The sequence below is a fragment of the Melospiza melodia genome, chromosome 14 (assembly GCF_035770615.1).
Source record: "Melospiza melodia melodia isolate bMelMel2 chromosome 14, bMelMel2.pri, whole genome shotgun sequence".
Classification (NCBI taxonomy): Eukaryota; Metazoa; Chordata; class Aves; order Passeriformes; family Passerellidae; genus Melospiza; species Melospiza melodia.
The window spans coordinates 10,855,824-10,872,007 of record NC_086207.1 but is presented as its reverse complement, the minus strand read 5'-3'; the positions used below and the strand labels follow the sequence as shown (position 1 = coordinate 10,872,007).

General features: G+C 44.8%; 1 protein-coding gene across 4 annotated transcripts in view; it reads left to right on the top strand.

The window, feature by feature from the left end:
* FSTL4 (follistatin like 4) overlaps window positions 1-16,184 on the top strand; it is a 301,128-nt gene that overhangs the window by 87,348 nt on the left and 197,596 nt on the right. For 3 of the 4 annotated variants that reach the window (XM_063168677.1, XM_063168673.1, XM_063168676.1), the window contains one exon: window positions 9,964-10,099. In XM_063168677.1, coding sequence (XP_063024747.1) covers window positions 9,971-10,099 — 129 coding nt within the window. In that variant the 5' untranslated portion in view covers window positions 9,964-9,970. Of the gene's footprint in view, window positions 1-5,584; window positions 5,655-9,963; window positions 10,100-16,184 lie in introns of those variants that run through there. The other variant, XM_063168674.1, reaches the window with a different exon arrangement.

Genomic DNA, 16,184 nt, shown 5'->3' with positions numbered 1-16,184 from the left:
TTGAAAACAAGCTTGAAAGAAAGATCACCAAATGCTCTAGAATATGCACCAGGACTTGCCTGTGACTTCACTGTATTTGCAAATAGCCAACGAGCTTGGGAAAAAGCTAAACACCTTATTATCCATGTTCATGGTTCAAAGTCCCTTCTTGTTTTCAGATGAATGCTGCTCGCTGCTTTTGATGATATTTGGGAGAAGAGACCAACAAAATATTCAGAGATGAGGAAAAAAAAGAGGAAAATTGGTGCCATTCCCAAAGCCACAAGTTGGATCAATGGCCACAGGACCTGTTCCCACTGGTCCCTCCATTAACCCTATATTTGTTCATGTGCCTGTGGCTCCCAGGACAATGGAGAGGGAGGGAGCTGCTGAAAATTGCCACAGCAATTTGAATTCAGGTCTCTGGGGCTATTTATTTGAACATACACATGTTCCCTACACAGCAACAAGCCATCTGCTCTGACAACTCCCAAGAAATAAGAAATGTGCCTTGAGTTCCTGTGGCATTTTATATTCCAAACTTTGCCCAGTGGCTGATGGTTCCTTCCTCAAAGAGACATATTGATTGTGGTACACATAAAGGTAAGTGTGATGGTGTTTTCAGTATTTTGAGCTCATCATCTGTTATCCCATTCCCTTTGTCATCCGATGCCCAGACACTATCAAATTGGAAGCAGTAGCGTAGAAAATTACAAACAAATCAAAAAAGACTACAGCTGTGAAATGAATCAAACCACTGTTTCTACCCTTCGTATTTCCTTCTGTATGAAACTTCTTTTACAACAAAATATTACAATTTTTTGTATTTTGGACTTATAGCTATGAGGGCAGGGATGAAGCACTGCAACAGAACACCCACCAAACATTTAGGAAAACACAACAAAGATAGAGGATGGGTCACCACTTGCCTAGATCTGTGCCGCAACCCATTTTGACCACCCACAGAACATTCCACTGCTGCAGACATTTGTCCACAGATATTCCAGCTTGTAATGATGTGGGAGAGCAGCACCCAGAGAATCCTCTTGTGTGTTTGAAGCTCTTGACCTTGGTCCTCTCCATTTGCTGCATCTTTAACAGGGTGATGTGATTAGAAAAGTTCAAGTCCAAGCTCCATGTCAGCTTTTCAGAGCAGCCCCTCATTTTGCGCTTGCTGCACCCCTAGAGCAGGCTCTGAATATGTGTGTGTTTGTATGAAGATGACCAGATTAAATTTAAGCAGAAATAAATGGTAATTTAACTGGCACAGATACACAAGGCTGACATAATCTCTAAAGGTTTGAGGCTGCTATTAAATTTGTTCTCCTTGTTAATTTGTGAGCAAGATGATAATGAAAAACTGGTAACTCTAGAGTTGACATAAAAAGTAAGAGAAATACAGTTGGCAGGGATAATTTTATGCACTGTCAAAGTGAAAAGGCTTTGCTAAATGTACATAGGCAAAGATACACACTGTCATCTTAATGAGTAATTAAAAGATGGACTTCTAATAATTGAATCATGACTCTTGTCACATTTGTATTTGTTTAATATCTCTAGTTTTGATTTAATCTTGTTTTGAGTTCCGATCTTAATCAGGTCTGATTTAGGCTCTTGGTTCAAATAACTCCAAGTGATGAGCATGAATCTTGTTGTCCTATTACCTCCTCAGCTTCTTGTTCCCAGTGAATACAATGTTCTTTTGAAATATCATTATTAGTTACTGCATTTAGCCAGCAAGACTGGACAAGTGAGGCAGGTGGGTGATGCGCTGATGTTAAAGGTTTGAATTTTCACAGAGGAAGCCTTCTTCTCTTTTTCTCAACATTATTGCTAGAGTTTGGAAGTACTTCAAATGGCTGACATGGTTACAAGTTTGGTTACAAGCAATTCCTTTGCTGGTATAGTTCAGGGAGCCTTGGCTATTTGCATTGCTCTGTTGTGCAGGTTTTTTGTAAATTAAGAAAGAAAAGCTGTGTAAGACATGATCATCTGTTCTTTAAAACTATTTTCCTTAAACCAACTGTCATGGTCACCCTAAAATGGGATCATATCTTCAGTGACACAGAGCTGTGCCTCTCCAATCTGTTTAAAATTCCTCATCAAATTCCTCATCAAGTCCCATCAGTTAAAGCTAACAAGAAGTTGCACATTTCCAGCTCCTCTCACTGAAGTACACAAGGCTGGGACTGGTACAAGTCTCTCCTTCTTCACAGTCCTCAAATTTGCCCACATCATATTAATCTATTGTCTCTTGCAGCTTCAATCCTCTAAACTTTCAGAGTTTTCTGGTTCTAATATCTATTTTTTTAAACAAAAGGAATGGGTGATGCTTTAGATGCCATTACAATGAACAGGTTATCCTGCATTTTGATGAAAAAAAAAAAAAGCTTATTTCTTCCTCTTCTCTGCCTAAGATTTTTTGGGTGCTCAAGTCTGTCTTTAAAACCATCCATTTCTTCTTTTCTTTTTAAGTACAATCATTGTTTTTTTTGGGTCTCTTCAATTCCCAGTTCTAAAGAAAGCAACAATTATTTTGCTTCAAACTCATCCAGCCCTGAAGATGAGGAATTTATCACCTTTTCATTGCCAGCCTGCTGAGTTTATTTCTCCAGGTCTCGAAGAAAGCTTTTTGCTTTGCTCAGCTTCACAAAGGTGGGTGTACCAGGGTAGGGAGACAGCTGACTCCCTCCTTGAAAAGCTCCCTCAGCATCTGTTCAAAAACACCTCTTGGGATGCAGACACCCTTCCACAGGGCTGTTAAAGGTCTCAGGACAGACTGAAAGTGTTTGCAGAAGTGGGGTATGGAGCTAGAGTTGAGGATGTGATGAGGAGTGCCTCCATCTGCTTTTTATAGACAAGACTTGGAAAAGGTTGGAAACACCAAAAGATTTTGAACCAGAATACTGGAGAAATGCACCCAAATGTGGACCCAAATGTGTGAGAGGAGGCACTAAAAATGCTTGTAGGTACCTACCTCTGTCAGTGGTGGCAAAGGGACATCTGGCTTGGGAACATGGACACCCTCAGCACCTGGGAGCTGATGGAAGAGCAGACCTTGTTGGGCTAAGTTGTCCAACACTGTGCAGGGCAAATTTATTCCTTGTTAACTGCTGGGATGCTCAGGGTGCTTATTTAGAGGTTCACAAGCAGGTGGTGAGCCCCAAGAGCTCCAGGGAGGGACCCTGTTACTATAGGACACGAAACTACACTCTCAAGGTGAAGAAAAGGGAAGTTTATTTTCTGACTCCAACATTTATAGATTTCAAAAGTGACAGTGGATTGGAGGTTGACAGTGCCGCCTCTCCAATGACACCAGACAAACCAAGAGTCCATCAAATTTCTCCTCCTCCATAAAAGAATGCAAGACAATAAGTTATTTACAGAAAGTGTGTGAGAAAGTTTGTTACAAGAATGTAAAAGTCCGAAGGCTTAGAAAATCTTTAAAGATCAGGGCGACAGGACCCCACAGCCCCTCACTGGGGGTACACAGCTGATGGCACGGGGAGGTCCTGGCAGGCTCGTGGCACTGCCCACAGCTCACTCTGCCAGCCTCTTGAGAAACACAGCAGCCCCAGCCCGTGCGTTGAAAACCGCACCAGATGATGTAAAATGAGCAAAATGTTCCTCCTGCTACGAAAGTGAGGTGGCAAATATCACCCAGGCAAGCTGCTGGTGGGGAAGGAACTCTGTATCCTCCAGCATGTGTGGATATAAATAAGCACAGGCTGTGCAGATACTTCAGATGTCTACTAATGCATCTTGTATTTATGTCCGACTTGAAGAGATACAGAGAGATTAGTAAATACTTCAAATTGACAGCACAGACATATTTTCATAGAAAAAATGATGCTGGTAAGTGGAGAGACTTTTCTTCCTTCCCTTCAGGAAATGGGGAAGAATTGTCTGCACTGATATTATTTCCAATTTTTTTTCTCTCGGGAAAGAAAAAAAGATCTCACCAGAGATACCCTATTTGTTGCTGATTAGATTTCAGTGTTATTTTTTTAAAACCTCAGATCTCTTAAACCTATAGGGCACCTATGAAATACAGACTCATTTCTTCCAGGACACTCTGCAAAGACCTCTCTTATGTTGCCTGGGCACAATTCATTGTGGATATTCCATTTTTTAAATTGCATTTGTGATTTCTTTTTAAAATCCAAACCTTAAATCTGCAATTTCATATCGTCCTAAAGAAGGTAACCACAAAATAACAAATCCCTATGAGCCTTTGTGACAGTTTGGGAGAAAAAGCTCCATTTATTTGCAAACACTGAAAATATTTTAGTGGTATTGGATTTAACAGGCCAGAAACAAAGGTTCTGGAAAATGAACCAATCTGATCACTTGGTATTTCCTGCAGAGAAAATAGAAAATATAAAATAAAATCCCCCAAATTTAGTAATGAAAGAGCTGCTTCTGCAACTTAGTGCTGAATTTTGTGGAATGATTTTTTACAAAGCACATTTTCTCCTGGACTTAGACTCAGTTTCCCAGAGTAGCCCATGTCTACTAGCCATGAGGAGGATCCTGTCCTTTTCATGCTGAAGCAAATCCAAACTAATTCTGTAGGCTCTAAGATTCTTTACAGGAAGAAACACAAAATTTGACAGGTTTTATCAGGTCTTTTAGACTGCTCCTCTCCTGTTGCTAATTCTGAACACTCTATCACGTTTGCCTAAACCTCCTTGCAGTCTTTGGTACAAATACCCACATATTCTGGTTCTGTGGTCCTGCCATGCCTCCTGCTCGTGCAAACGTCCTTGTTAAAAGCTAGATAAGAAATTATTATATTGATTTTTTTTTTTTTTTAATGAGATGAAGAAGAGGAGAGTGAATTAATTTTAATGTTTGCCTCTCTTTATAAACACGGTTACGTGGGAATAGAAGGCACACCTCCAGCATAGCCCAATGCCGTGCAGTGCCTGCTGTGGCAAGTCACGGCGTCCCACCGCAGACAATCCGGTGTCCCACGATTTCTCCCCTGTTTGACGGCCACACGGCGAGGGGACAGCAGTCCTGTGTCGCCAGCTCCGGGCACGCATGGGCCCGCAGCATCTCTGCGAGCACGGAGCTGCCGGGGGGCGATCAGACGGGGGGTGGCTCAGCAGCCGCAGCCCGCGGAACCACCGGCCCCAGGAGCATCACCCGGTGCTGCTGAACCCCGCGCTCCCGGCACGGCTCCGGGTGCTCCTGACCCCCGCGCTCCCGGCACGGCTCCGGGGTGCTCCTGACCCCCGCGCTCCCCGCACGGCTCCGGGGGGCTGCTGAGCCCTCTCGCTCCCCGCACGGCTCCGGGGGGCTGCTGAGCCCCCTCGCTCCCCGCACGGCTCCGGGGTGCTCCTGACCCCCGCGCTCCCCGCACGGCTCCGGGTGCTGCTGAGCCCCCTCGCTCCCCGCACGGCTCCGGGGTGCTCCCGCCCGCTGCCGGTGCCCGGTGCCCGGTGCCCGGCCCCGCTGCCCCCGCTGCCCCCGCAGCCCCGGGGCGGTCCCGCCGCCCGCACAGGTGCCGGGATTGGGCGGAATATGCAAATGCGGCGCTGACGTCAGGCGGCTCCGGCCCGGAGAGCAGAAATAGGGCCGGCCCGGCCCGCGCCGCGCACTGCCCGCACCGGCCCCGCCGCGCTCCGCCCCGCCCGACCGGAGCGAACCCGGCCCCGGCTCCTGCCCAGGTGAGTGCGGCCGGAGCGCCCCGCGCTGCCTCACGCTGCAATCCCCATCTCCATCCCCTCCCGCGTCCCCATCCCCACTTCCCTGCGCTGTCCGCTCCTCGGGGGCCGGGGGTCTCTGGGTGCCGCCGAGCGCTCCCCCCGCGGGCCGGGCCAGCTAACAGGTGTGTGTGCCCGCCGCGGGGCCCGGAGGCGGCGGAGCGGGCGGGACGGGCTGCGCTGCGAGCGGGGACCTCTGCGCCGTGCCTCGCGTGTCGCACCGTGGACGTGCCGCCCGTGGGGTGGGGTGGGATGGGGCGGACGCCGCCGCCGCTCCGGGGCCGCGCTGCCGCAGTGCTCGCCCGGCGGGGCCGCCGTCGGTGGGCGCGGGTTCGGGTCCGGGTTCGGGCGCGGGTCCCGGCGCGGTCGCGAGTGGGGCCGGCGGTTCCCGGCTCGGCCGCCGGGTGGCGCCGGGGGCCGGCGGTGGCGGCCCGGGCCGGCCCGAGCGCGGGAGCGGTGCCCGGTGCCCCGCCGTGCGCTGCCCGGGGAAGGGATGCGGTGCCATCCCTCCGGGTGTCAGCTCGGAACAAAGCGGTCTGGAAACGTGTCGTGGGGCCAGCTTTGAAAACCGAGGCGAAATCTCTGCGCCGTTCAGGAGTTTCTTGATAGTCCTGCATCCTTGTTGGATTGATGCTCCCCAGATTTATTCCGGAGCATTGAAGTCTCTTGGAGAATTTCAATGAAATGAAATCTTACTAAATTTAATAAAAAGAAATATTTTTAAGTAGCTTTTGCTCAAATGAAAAGTCCGGTTTGTACTTAAACATCAAAGCTGATTCTAATGAGCTCCTAATGCACCCAAACTTTAAGTATTTAACTGTGGACAGCTGACTGAATAATTATTCGGTTTCATTATGTCTTGCCAAAACAACTGAATTTTCTACTTAATTTTGTAGCGTAATTCTGTAGCACTTTACAAGAAATTATGGATGTCGAAATTATTTTGCCAGCAATGGCAGCGCTGTTTAGATAAGGATGGAGCAATTGGAAAGGTTGATGGCAGGAGCTAAGGACCAGATTCTTATCTGGTTTTAATAGCATCAGTTTGAATAGAGGTAATAGTTAAGTCCAAATGCTTTCTTTTTGCTATAGCAACAGTCAGAACTTCACGTAATTAAGTTCAGCCTCTTTCTGATGTGAAGCTTGTTGTAAATTATTGAAAGCTATTGCAAACTAGTAATTTCTCAAATAAGCTGCAATTTAAGTAGCTCTGAAACAAAACCAAATTTTTTAACCTCATTGTGATCACTATAATTGAATTTGTAGAGCTTTTGTGTTACGGAGGAAAAAGTTGTGGGATCACTGCAGGATGTGGTTGTTGCCTGTCACAGAAATGCTGTAAACAGTTTGTGCTGTTCTCCACTCAAATGGCCAAGATGCTTGGTCCCTGTTGTTTTTCAAGGTGACCCTTTTTGCTTGAGTAGCTCCCAAGCCTGTACCCTACAACCTGTGCTTGCCTTTGGCTGGCATCTGCTTGCTGCTCTTCCACTGGAGACATTGCAGCCATTTGCTTGAAATTCGAGGCTCTCCCTGTGTGTTGGTGCCTGCCCAGACACATCTGGCCTTGGGATGGGTGTTTTTCTGTTGCCATCGTGTTTGAGCTGCTTCAGATGACAGTGCATAGCCTGGTGCTGCTGCACTTGTGATTCTTGCTAGAGCAGTGCCAGCTGCAAGGAAAGCTGCTCTAGCTCAGAGGAGGAAACCACAACCTTCAGGTAAACTTCATGGCTTTGCACAGTATATTCTTTGTCAAGAGCTAATATTTATTCTTTCTTTTGAGTACAACTGCTTGTTTTATGCAGACATTTCCATATGCAAGCTTTGATTTCTCTGGACAGTGATCTCCTTACAAGCTCAAATCCAGCAAATCTGTCCCTCCCTCGAGCGAGGAAAGGAAATGGATAGTAAAACTTGCCTGAGCTTACAGTGGTGGTCTGGATCTATTCAATCAATTTGAGTTTTTCTGTTGACTTCAGGGAACCTGGAGCCTGCAGTCTGACAATGTATTGTATGGTGCAGCTGCAGACTGGGTTCTGCAAGGAGCCTTCCCTTTAGCTCAGGGTAGGGCAGTGCTGAGCTCTGGTTTAGGATGCCAAGTGACATGAAAATGCTGTGTGACTCCAGAGTAAGCTCTCTGTTGATATTTATGGTACGTATTTGTTGCTTGATTGAAGCTATTAAGATATGTAATGTGTATTAATGTGTCCTCCTCTGACTGTGACTGAGAGCAATTAGTGTGCTGTCAGCATGCAATAAAAATAAGCAATTTCTAAACTGACTAAAGATGATCTAGAAATTCTATTTATAAAGCAAGCAGAGTTTCTATCAGGTAGAGTCTGCCCTTTCAGTTTTATCAGTGTTACAGATCCTAATACAAATACCTTCATGCTTTCTGTCAGTTGTTTACTAAATATATGTTAAACTAGTGATTTCCCTGTTTTGCTCCAGGATTGTAATTTCAAGCAGGATATGATTCAGAGGTCTCTGGAACTGATATGTTATTTGTTGTGATGGAATCAACTGAGCACACAAAATACCTCTATTACAGGAAAAAAAACAAACCCAAAACCCTGTGAGAAACAATGTTCCTGTGCAAGAGCAATTCATAAAGTGACAATGTACTTGTCTCTTATTGATGTAGTGACTTTGGTTTATTAAATATTTATTTGTAGCCCCAGTAACATTACATCTGAGGTTCATAATTGGAATTTAGAAAGACTAATAAATTTTGATTTCATCCCGAATGCTGTTCGTTCAGTGTGTTTACATTAGTGCCAAGAAAAGGCATTGCCTGAGCTCTGTGGGTGCTGTTTGCTGTGCTCAATCTAGTGATGGTGTGCCTCTGAGCAAACAAAATACCTAAGATTGTCACTGCTGGTGTAAATGGCCACGGCTCCAAAATTAGGAGTGATGCACTATGGCTTGGATGTACCCTGTGGCAAATCCATGACATGAAAACACTGTAAAATGAGTCTTGTCAAGACAAGGTATGTCATGGTGAGTTAATTCAGCTTGGCTGGATTTTGCCATTAGCAGGTAACCCTCCTTGTTGATGTGCATGGCTCCAGCCAGGCAGCAGCCTGTAGAAATGCTGTCACTTCATTAAGGGTCATTATGCTTCATTAACGGGTCCATTTTAGCCTTCCTCAGCCATCTCAGAAATGGTTCCAGGCCTGAATATTCCTTTGGTGTTTTAATTGTAGAAAGTAATGACACAATCTTGTGTTACTGTTATGGAGGAAGTACAGCTCCTGGTTGAGCTGGGTTGTGGTGTGTGAAACACAGGAGTTCCTTCTGACACCACTTTGGGTAACTGCATTGGTGTTCTTTCCAAATTAATTAAAAAACTACACGAGACAAGAACCACTGCTCAAAGTGCATACAGATGTAGTGAGAATCCCTCCAGTTCCCCGCAGATGATGTGGGGCTGTGGTGAGCTTTTGCCAGGGAGATGGTGCTGCTCCGGAGTGGAGTGAGTGTGGGAGGGATTGGAAATGTCTCTGCTTGGGTCAGAGGAATTGGAGTGCAGAAATCAGACCCAGGTAGGACTCACCTCTGTCATGGCTGGAGAAACACATCGGCCCTCTTCAGCACAGGATTTATTTTGTGTCTTTCAAGTTTGGGTGTGTTTGGTGACCATCTGGGCAGGTATCCTCATTGGGAGGATGATGACTGTCCCTGTGTGCTGGTGTCAGCCCTGGCTCACCCTGCACACCTGATCATAGCCAAGGGGGCTGCCAGTGACTGTGTCTGCTCAAGGCAGTGTCCCCCTCTGAGTCTGAGGGGAATAATGATATTATTTTCTGCCACATTGCTGGGAGCCTCCAGCAGTCAGAGAAGCAAAGGTGTGTGTCTGGCATTTTCCTGAAATCTGCTGAGGGTGCAGGTGTGAGTCCCTGCCTGTGAGTGACCCTGTGCTGCTGGGGGCTCTGGAGAAGGGATGAAATTCACCCTTTGGCTTCTGCAGTACCACAAGACCAGGTTTTGCTGTAGTTTGCTTTTGGCCACAGTAGTTACAGAAATCCCAGGACTCTGGTTCTGCACGTGCTGTGTGGCAGCAGGCTGGGAACGGCATGCCCTGAGGAAGAGTTTTGGGGTAAAACAACTACATTATGGGGATTCATTGCCAGTACACTGGAGACTGTAGAGCTCTGTAGGCACTGAGTGTGGATGGACACTGTCATCTGAAGCTTCTGTGTTACCAAACCTGAGCTGGGTTTTGTTGTAAGATGAATGTTCTGTAACTGTTCCTTTTTTTTGTTTTTTTTAACAGACTTGAAATGATGCCACCAAGGAGCTTTTGGTGCTCTCTTGTACTGCTGGGGGTTTTCCCACTGGTCACAAGGGGATGGATGGATGTGGACCAGAGCAGGAGCCTGTATTCAGATGTGGGGAGGTTGCATCAAGAGGTACTGTACCCTTGCTGCTGCTGCAGCTCTTGGGTTTCTGTTCTTGGGCTGTGGGCAGGCTCTCCATATTGCAAACAGAAAACAAGTGTGGGCTTATCGGAGTGTATTTGTATTAAACACCTTCTGAGGAGGTCAGTAAATAGAAACTCTTACACTTATTGGGTATATTGACATCATCTGGAAGTGAAATTGTGCATCTGGCTGCTGTGGAAGTGCTGTCTTTGCCCCAAAGACTTTACAGTGTGCTGTGTCCTGGGGCTGCTGACATCAGTGAAGCTAAATTTAACAAGAAAACTGTCCTGGCTGTTCGCTTGGGTCAGTGGACATTTAGGTGAAACCTAAAAAAAGGCTCTTTTGAAGGAAAGCTGAGCCATAGGTGGTTCTGAGAGAATCAGCAAAATTCCTGCCCAAAGTGTTTTCCTCCAGGCTTCCTGATGTGACACCTTTGTGAAGCACAGAGGAATGGGAAAGGGAGCAGGGAACAGTGACTGTAATGAGCAGGAATCTCTTCCACCCCAGGGCCCATCTTGCTGGGGCAGGACAGCAGTGCCTCCTCGGGCCTCAGCGCTGCCCTCGGGGAGTGCAGAAGCAGCTGAGCCTGTTCCCAGTGCTGAAGGGGACAGTGCTGGCTGCTGTCACAGGGCTGTGCGTGGAGCAGTCCCTGTCCCAGCAGGACTCTGGATTTCTGAGCCAGAGCTCAGCACTGCTTGTGGCACAGATGTATGCTCTGATTGTCACAAGTCTCAGGCTGAGACGTGTGAATAAAAGCCACAAAAATCTGGAACTGTGACTTTGTTGAGCTGTAAATGATGAATGAATGCTGAAACAATTTTAGCTATTTAATTAGTTCCTGTATGTTCCCTAAATGGTTGCTCAAATGTCTGAAAGTGAGAGGTGGTGCAGAAGGACAGGAAAAGGACACTTGGCTATTTTTTAGCTGCCATTGCCTTGAACACTTATGTGCTGGCAGACACATCAGTCAGTGCCAGGCTAATGATAAGCCCTTGATGGATTCATGTTGCAATTGGATCTATTTAAACCTCGGGATTTGGTTGTAGTTGGAGGATCCCATTTCTCCCAGTCACACTCTCTCTACAAATACCCAGTTATCTGCATTATAGTTTAAGCCAATTAAGAAAGTGCTTTTTGCTGCTTAGCAGGGCTCAAAAGTAATTTCAGTGGTGTTGGATGTTCTACAGCTGTGAGGTCTGTTTCAGGTGTATTTTGTCCTTGAGGTTTCCAGCCTCTGCTCTGTGAAAGTGAACAACAGCTCCCTTCCACACCTCCACTGTTATTTTGCTGCTGTGTAGGGTTAGGTAGTACACTGGCACTTTGTTTAACCTGTTCTTGCAGAATCTCTGCTCAATTTTCCTTTTTTATTAAAAAAATATTAAATATTTTGCATGCTTGTGCAGGTAAAAAAAGTCTCATTCTTTACTAATGCACATTAGTAAAGAATTTTTAAGAAAGTTGCTCTGAGGAATTAAATTCGTTACTCAATTTACTTTAACATAAATAATAGAATTATTATATTAATTGAAAGACATTAATTCATATGATCTTTCTCTAAAGACCATAATGATATTGTACCAATTACTTGATCTTGCTTGAGGTGGAAGGATCTCAGCTAAGAATGTATTTGCTCAGGTTTGCACAGAATTTAACAAATGTGAATATTAAAATCATGAATGTACAAAGAATGCAGTTAAAATAGATTCAAGAAATGTAAGTTATAAATTAGATTTTTGAAAAAAGTATCTGTACAGAAAACTTGTTTCCACAAGAAATAGTGTTTATACAGTGTGGCACCAAACACCAAAATTAATCTGAATGCTCTGAGCATAACTTTCAGATAGGTCAGGGAAACTGAAATAATCACCTTTTCAGAGTAAACAGCAGTTACTTTCTCTTTCAGAAAATACTTTATCCATAATACCTTTCTAGTCACTGAAATCCTTTTCTAGCATTATAGGGCTTTGTTCGATTTGGAGCTCCTTATCCGTGAGAAGTTTGTTAGGTTCCAAATTTTATGGTTTGATTAATACATAGATCCATTAACATGCATTAAAAATATTAAATCACAACTAGAAATGCTCCTAGCAAGTCACTAAAACTGCTTTAAAAATGAGTAAAATGTTAATTTGCAGGTCAAATAATTTTGAAGTCTGCTCTGATGGAAAATTCCTGTGAACCTCATCAAAGCAAATACGTGGGTATGGGTCACTGACCTTCACTAATACTTGTTCTGATCTACATAGGAACAAGTTTACTGAATCAAAAACATTGCTTAATTTATGTTCAGATTGCTAAATCAATTTCTCCATGGTATGTGGTAGAATTATTGCAGCTGTGCTTTGAATTTATTAAAGAAAATAAGACTATGAGACTACTTTCTGATCAGAAACCAACCCTCTAATATAACAATTGTGTGTGTTTTTCTTGATGTGCAGCCCTTCACCCCTCAAGTTTATGGGGTGTTCCTGAGAAGAGGTTTCTTTTCTGGAGTATTTTTAGTCCTGATTAGAATAGTTAATAAATGTGCATATGCACTATGAAATTCCAGTTTGAATGAAAGAGCTAAAGTAGAAAACCTAATTAAAAAAAAATACACGATAGTGTTTGACTGGAAACCTGCAATGTTCCGGGTTTGTATTAATTTTGGAGACTACTGCTGTGTTGTGTGGAATGTCTCATAGGCTGGTTCCAGGGGTTGCTGGAAAGCTCTTGAGGCTTCTGGGCATTGCCTGTGGACTTGGGTGAAGCTTCTCAGGGCTGGACCATCATGAGATTAAATCGTGTTCAGTGGAATATATGCTGAAATATCAGATATACAGAGCTCACCATTCTGGGGTGTTGTTTTTGGATAAGTTTTTGCCTCTGCCTTCAGCAAGTCTGATTGCATGTTCAAATTGGATGTTCTAGAGGTGACTACAATTCATGGGCAGCTCTGTGCTGGCCCAGAAGGGCTTTGGGTGGTCCATGACACACCAGGTGATGTCATCTGGGGTCACCTCTTCCTTCTAGAATAGAATTCTTAAAAAGTGCAGCTTTCTGAGTCATTGCCAGTGGTAGTGAAGAGAGTTTCCAGTATGAGCAGAAAAGAGACAAACAATCTGGATCTGAAATAACCCTGGAGTTTGGGTTGGGAGGAGAACTTGGCCAGGAGGTTCTGATGGAAAGCCAGCAGTGCTGGTCTGCTCAGTCTCTACCAGGTAATCCACACCAGTTGCTTCTCAGGCTGGTTTTTTTCAGCCTCCTGGAGTGTTTTGCAAAGCATCTGAAATTTAACAGCCAGCTTCTCCCATTCCCTGCTTTCCCTGTGAGAGGCGGATTTCCTGTGCATGGTTTTGCCATGGTTCTTGGGGCAGAGCTTGGATCTCCTTTTGTGAACCTAAAGTGAGCAGAGCACTGCTGCAGGTCTTCATCATCCCTTCCAGGAGTAGAGCTCCTCTAACACATCATCACAGAGCTGCATTTTGGAAATTTAAATTCTGTGTTATGTTTTCTGGGGCACTGCTGGTGGGTAGCTTTGAATAATATTGTCCTAGCTTGGTAGTGTGAAAGTGGAGAATAATTCTGTTTTGTGGTACGTGGGGAGTTGTTTTGTGCTGCATTTTTAAGTATTTGGATGTCACTGAGCTCCTGAGCAGTGACAGTAAAGGCTGGCAGGCATTCTGTGGTCTGTTCAGGGCTACAGAACCATAACTGCTCTGTGGTTTCTAGAAATACTTAATTGCTTTAATCTGCCTTTCATGCTGTGCTATTTTTGCCACCCATCCTCCTACTTGAGGAGTCTCAGGAACCCATGCAGGGCCCCCACGCTCCTGTGGGGAGAGGAGCTGTGTCCCTGGGGAGGCTCCTCTGCACAGAGCTCACAGGTGATGCTCCACGGGCTCATTTCTCAGGGCACCTTAACCACCTTCTTGCTGGCATTTGGCCGGTATTGGCACTGTTGGCTATCCATTGGTTTTATTCATTAATTGTTACTTGAATGAGAACACAGAATCCCATCCCTGGAGGTGTTCAAGGCCAGGCTGGATGGGGCTCTGTGCAGCCTGCTCTAGTGGAAGGTGTTCCTGCCCTTGGCAGGGGGTTGGAATTGAATGATCTTTCAGGTCCCTTTGAATTTAAACCATTCTGTGGTTCTGTGGCACCTGGACAGCTCAGAATCTCCAAGTATAAATGTGCAGCAAACAGCTGGATCAGACCAGCCCTTCAGTGCCCTCATGCCCTGCTGGAATTCGACCTTTCTCTGGAGTCCACTCACAAGCCTCAACCCTGCTTGTCTAAGAGTATCAATTATTGCTGAAATGTCTAGTTATATTCAGATTCTTAAATGATGCATCAGTTACTGCTGCATCTGAAGATGACAGTAGGTTATTCTGGGCAGCAAGGGATTCATAGGGATGATTTTGGGCTCCTTCCCCCAGCAAAGTAATGTTTCCTAATCTGACAGACTAGGAAGGGATTTCTTTCTGAAGCAAGTTAAAAATTTGCAAAGGCTTTTTTTGATAAAAGCTTTTTGCTTCTAATTCAGACACAATTTCAGAGGATGAGCTTGGAGTAAAACAGGCACAGTGTATAAATTTTATATACAGTTGAAGATCTAATATCCTGGTATTTATTTTAATTGTTAATAATAGTAATGTATTGTCTACCATTTGAGTGTTCTTCCTGCTTTTCAGTTTGGAGAAAGGAAGAAAATCAGATTTAAATTTAAATCTATACTGTGCTACAGCCCGCTGCTGCTTCAAGCATTAATGAAACTACAGGGAGACAAGACTTAAGTTTATTTTTCTATCACTTTGGGATGTAGTGATAGTTTACTCCTTTTTACCTGCATTTATGTGGTATCTCTAACAAGCAGTAATTGCTTTTTTGTAGAGCATCCTAAATCTTAACAGGTACCTTGTCCCCGTGGAGATGAGAAGCTTTTGCTCTGAGTGCTGGTTACCACAGCATCTGCAGCTCAAGGTGCTGTGGAATGTTTTGATAATATTTATATTAGGTGTGTTGAGGTCCTTCTTCTGCATCCCCAGCCTCCCTCTCCACTTTCTTCTGTGTGCTCAGAGGGCTTAATAAATGTTGTATCTTACAGGATGCTCTTGAAGTACTAGAAAATGTGAAATTTGGAACAAGGCAGGCGCTGTACACTGGAGTGACAGCAGAAAATTAGAAGAATTTTGGTTTATGTGAGTAGTTATGTCTCAATAGTGTCAGGGATTGTCAAGATTGTGCATCTAAAGCACAATCTGAAGATGGAGCCCACTTGTTTGCCATCCCTTACAGAACAGAAATCCTGCTTTCTTTCTTTTTTTTTAACTTCTGCTAGGATGCAGTGTGAGATAGCTCATGGTGCTCCTTCACTGCCCAATTTCCTGGGGGCTGTCACCTCCCAGCCAGGAGAACAGAACCCTGCTGCTGCATGGAGCAGTTTGTGGCGCATTGGGTGTTACTGACCTTGGATTTTGGATGCTTGGATGCTGTCTCTGGGAGCAGAGGGATGTGGGCTCGTGGCTCTGTGCTGAGCTGTGGCACTCGCTGACTGCAGGAATCAAATTTCAGGAAGCTTTTCTCATGTCACAGTTGAGCAACTGTGAAAAATCATACTGAGATGGGGAAATGCTGGTATGATTCTGAAGAAGAGAATAAGACCAGAGTAAATCATGTTGCAAAAATGAATCAAGTCAATCTTAACTTGGTTATGATGCGATAGAGGGTTAAACTTTGATATTCTGTTCAGAAGCCACTCTGCCTTAAAAGACTAAATGCTGAGCAGTTTTTTTTTCCAAATGTAGCATATTCTCCATTTGAAACAAAGGCTGTAGCATTAGTTTTTAAAGGAAGACAGTTTTACTTGAAGTACTTTTGAGCACCAAGCAGGGCAATTCTCAGCTTTTAGATTAGAAAGAGCATATCCACAAATTTGGGATTTCTAAAACAGCTGTCCCATGGGCTTCCCCATCACAATGTGGAAATTTATGGAGCAATACCTGGGTTTCTCATCCGGAGTCCAGAGCTAATAGTGAGTAAAATCAGAGATGCAGTAATTATCTCAATTAGCTGCCGTATGGATGAGCAGATG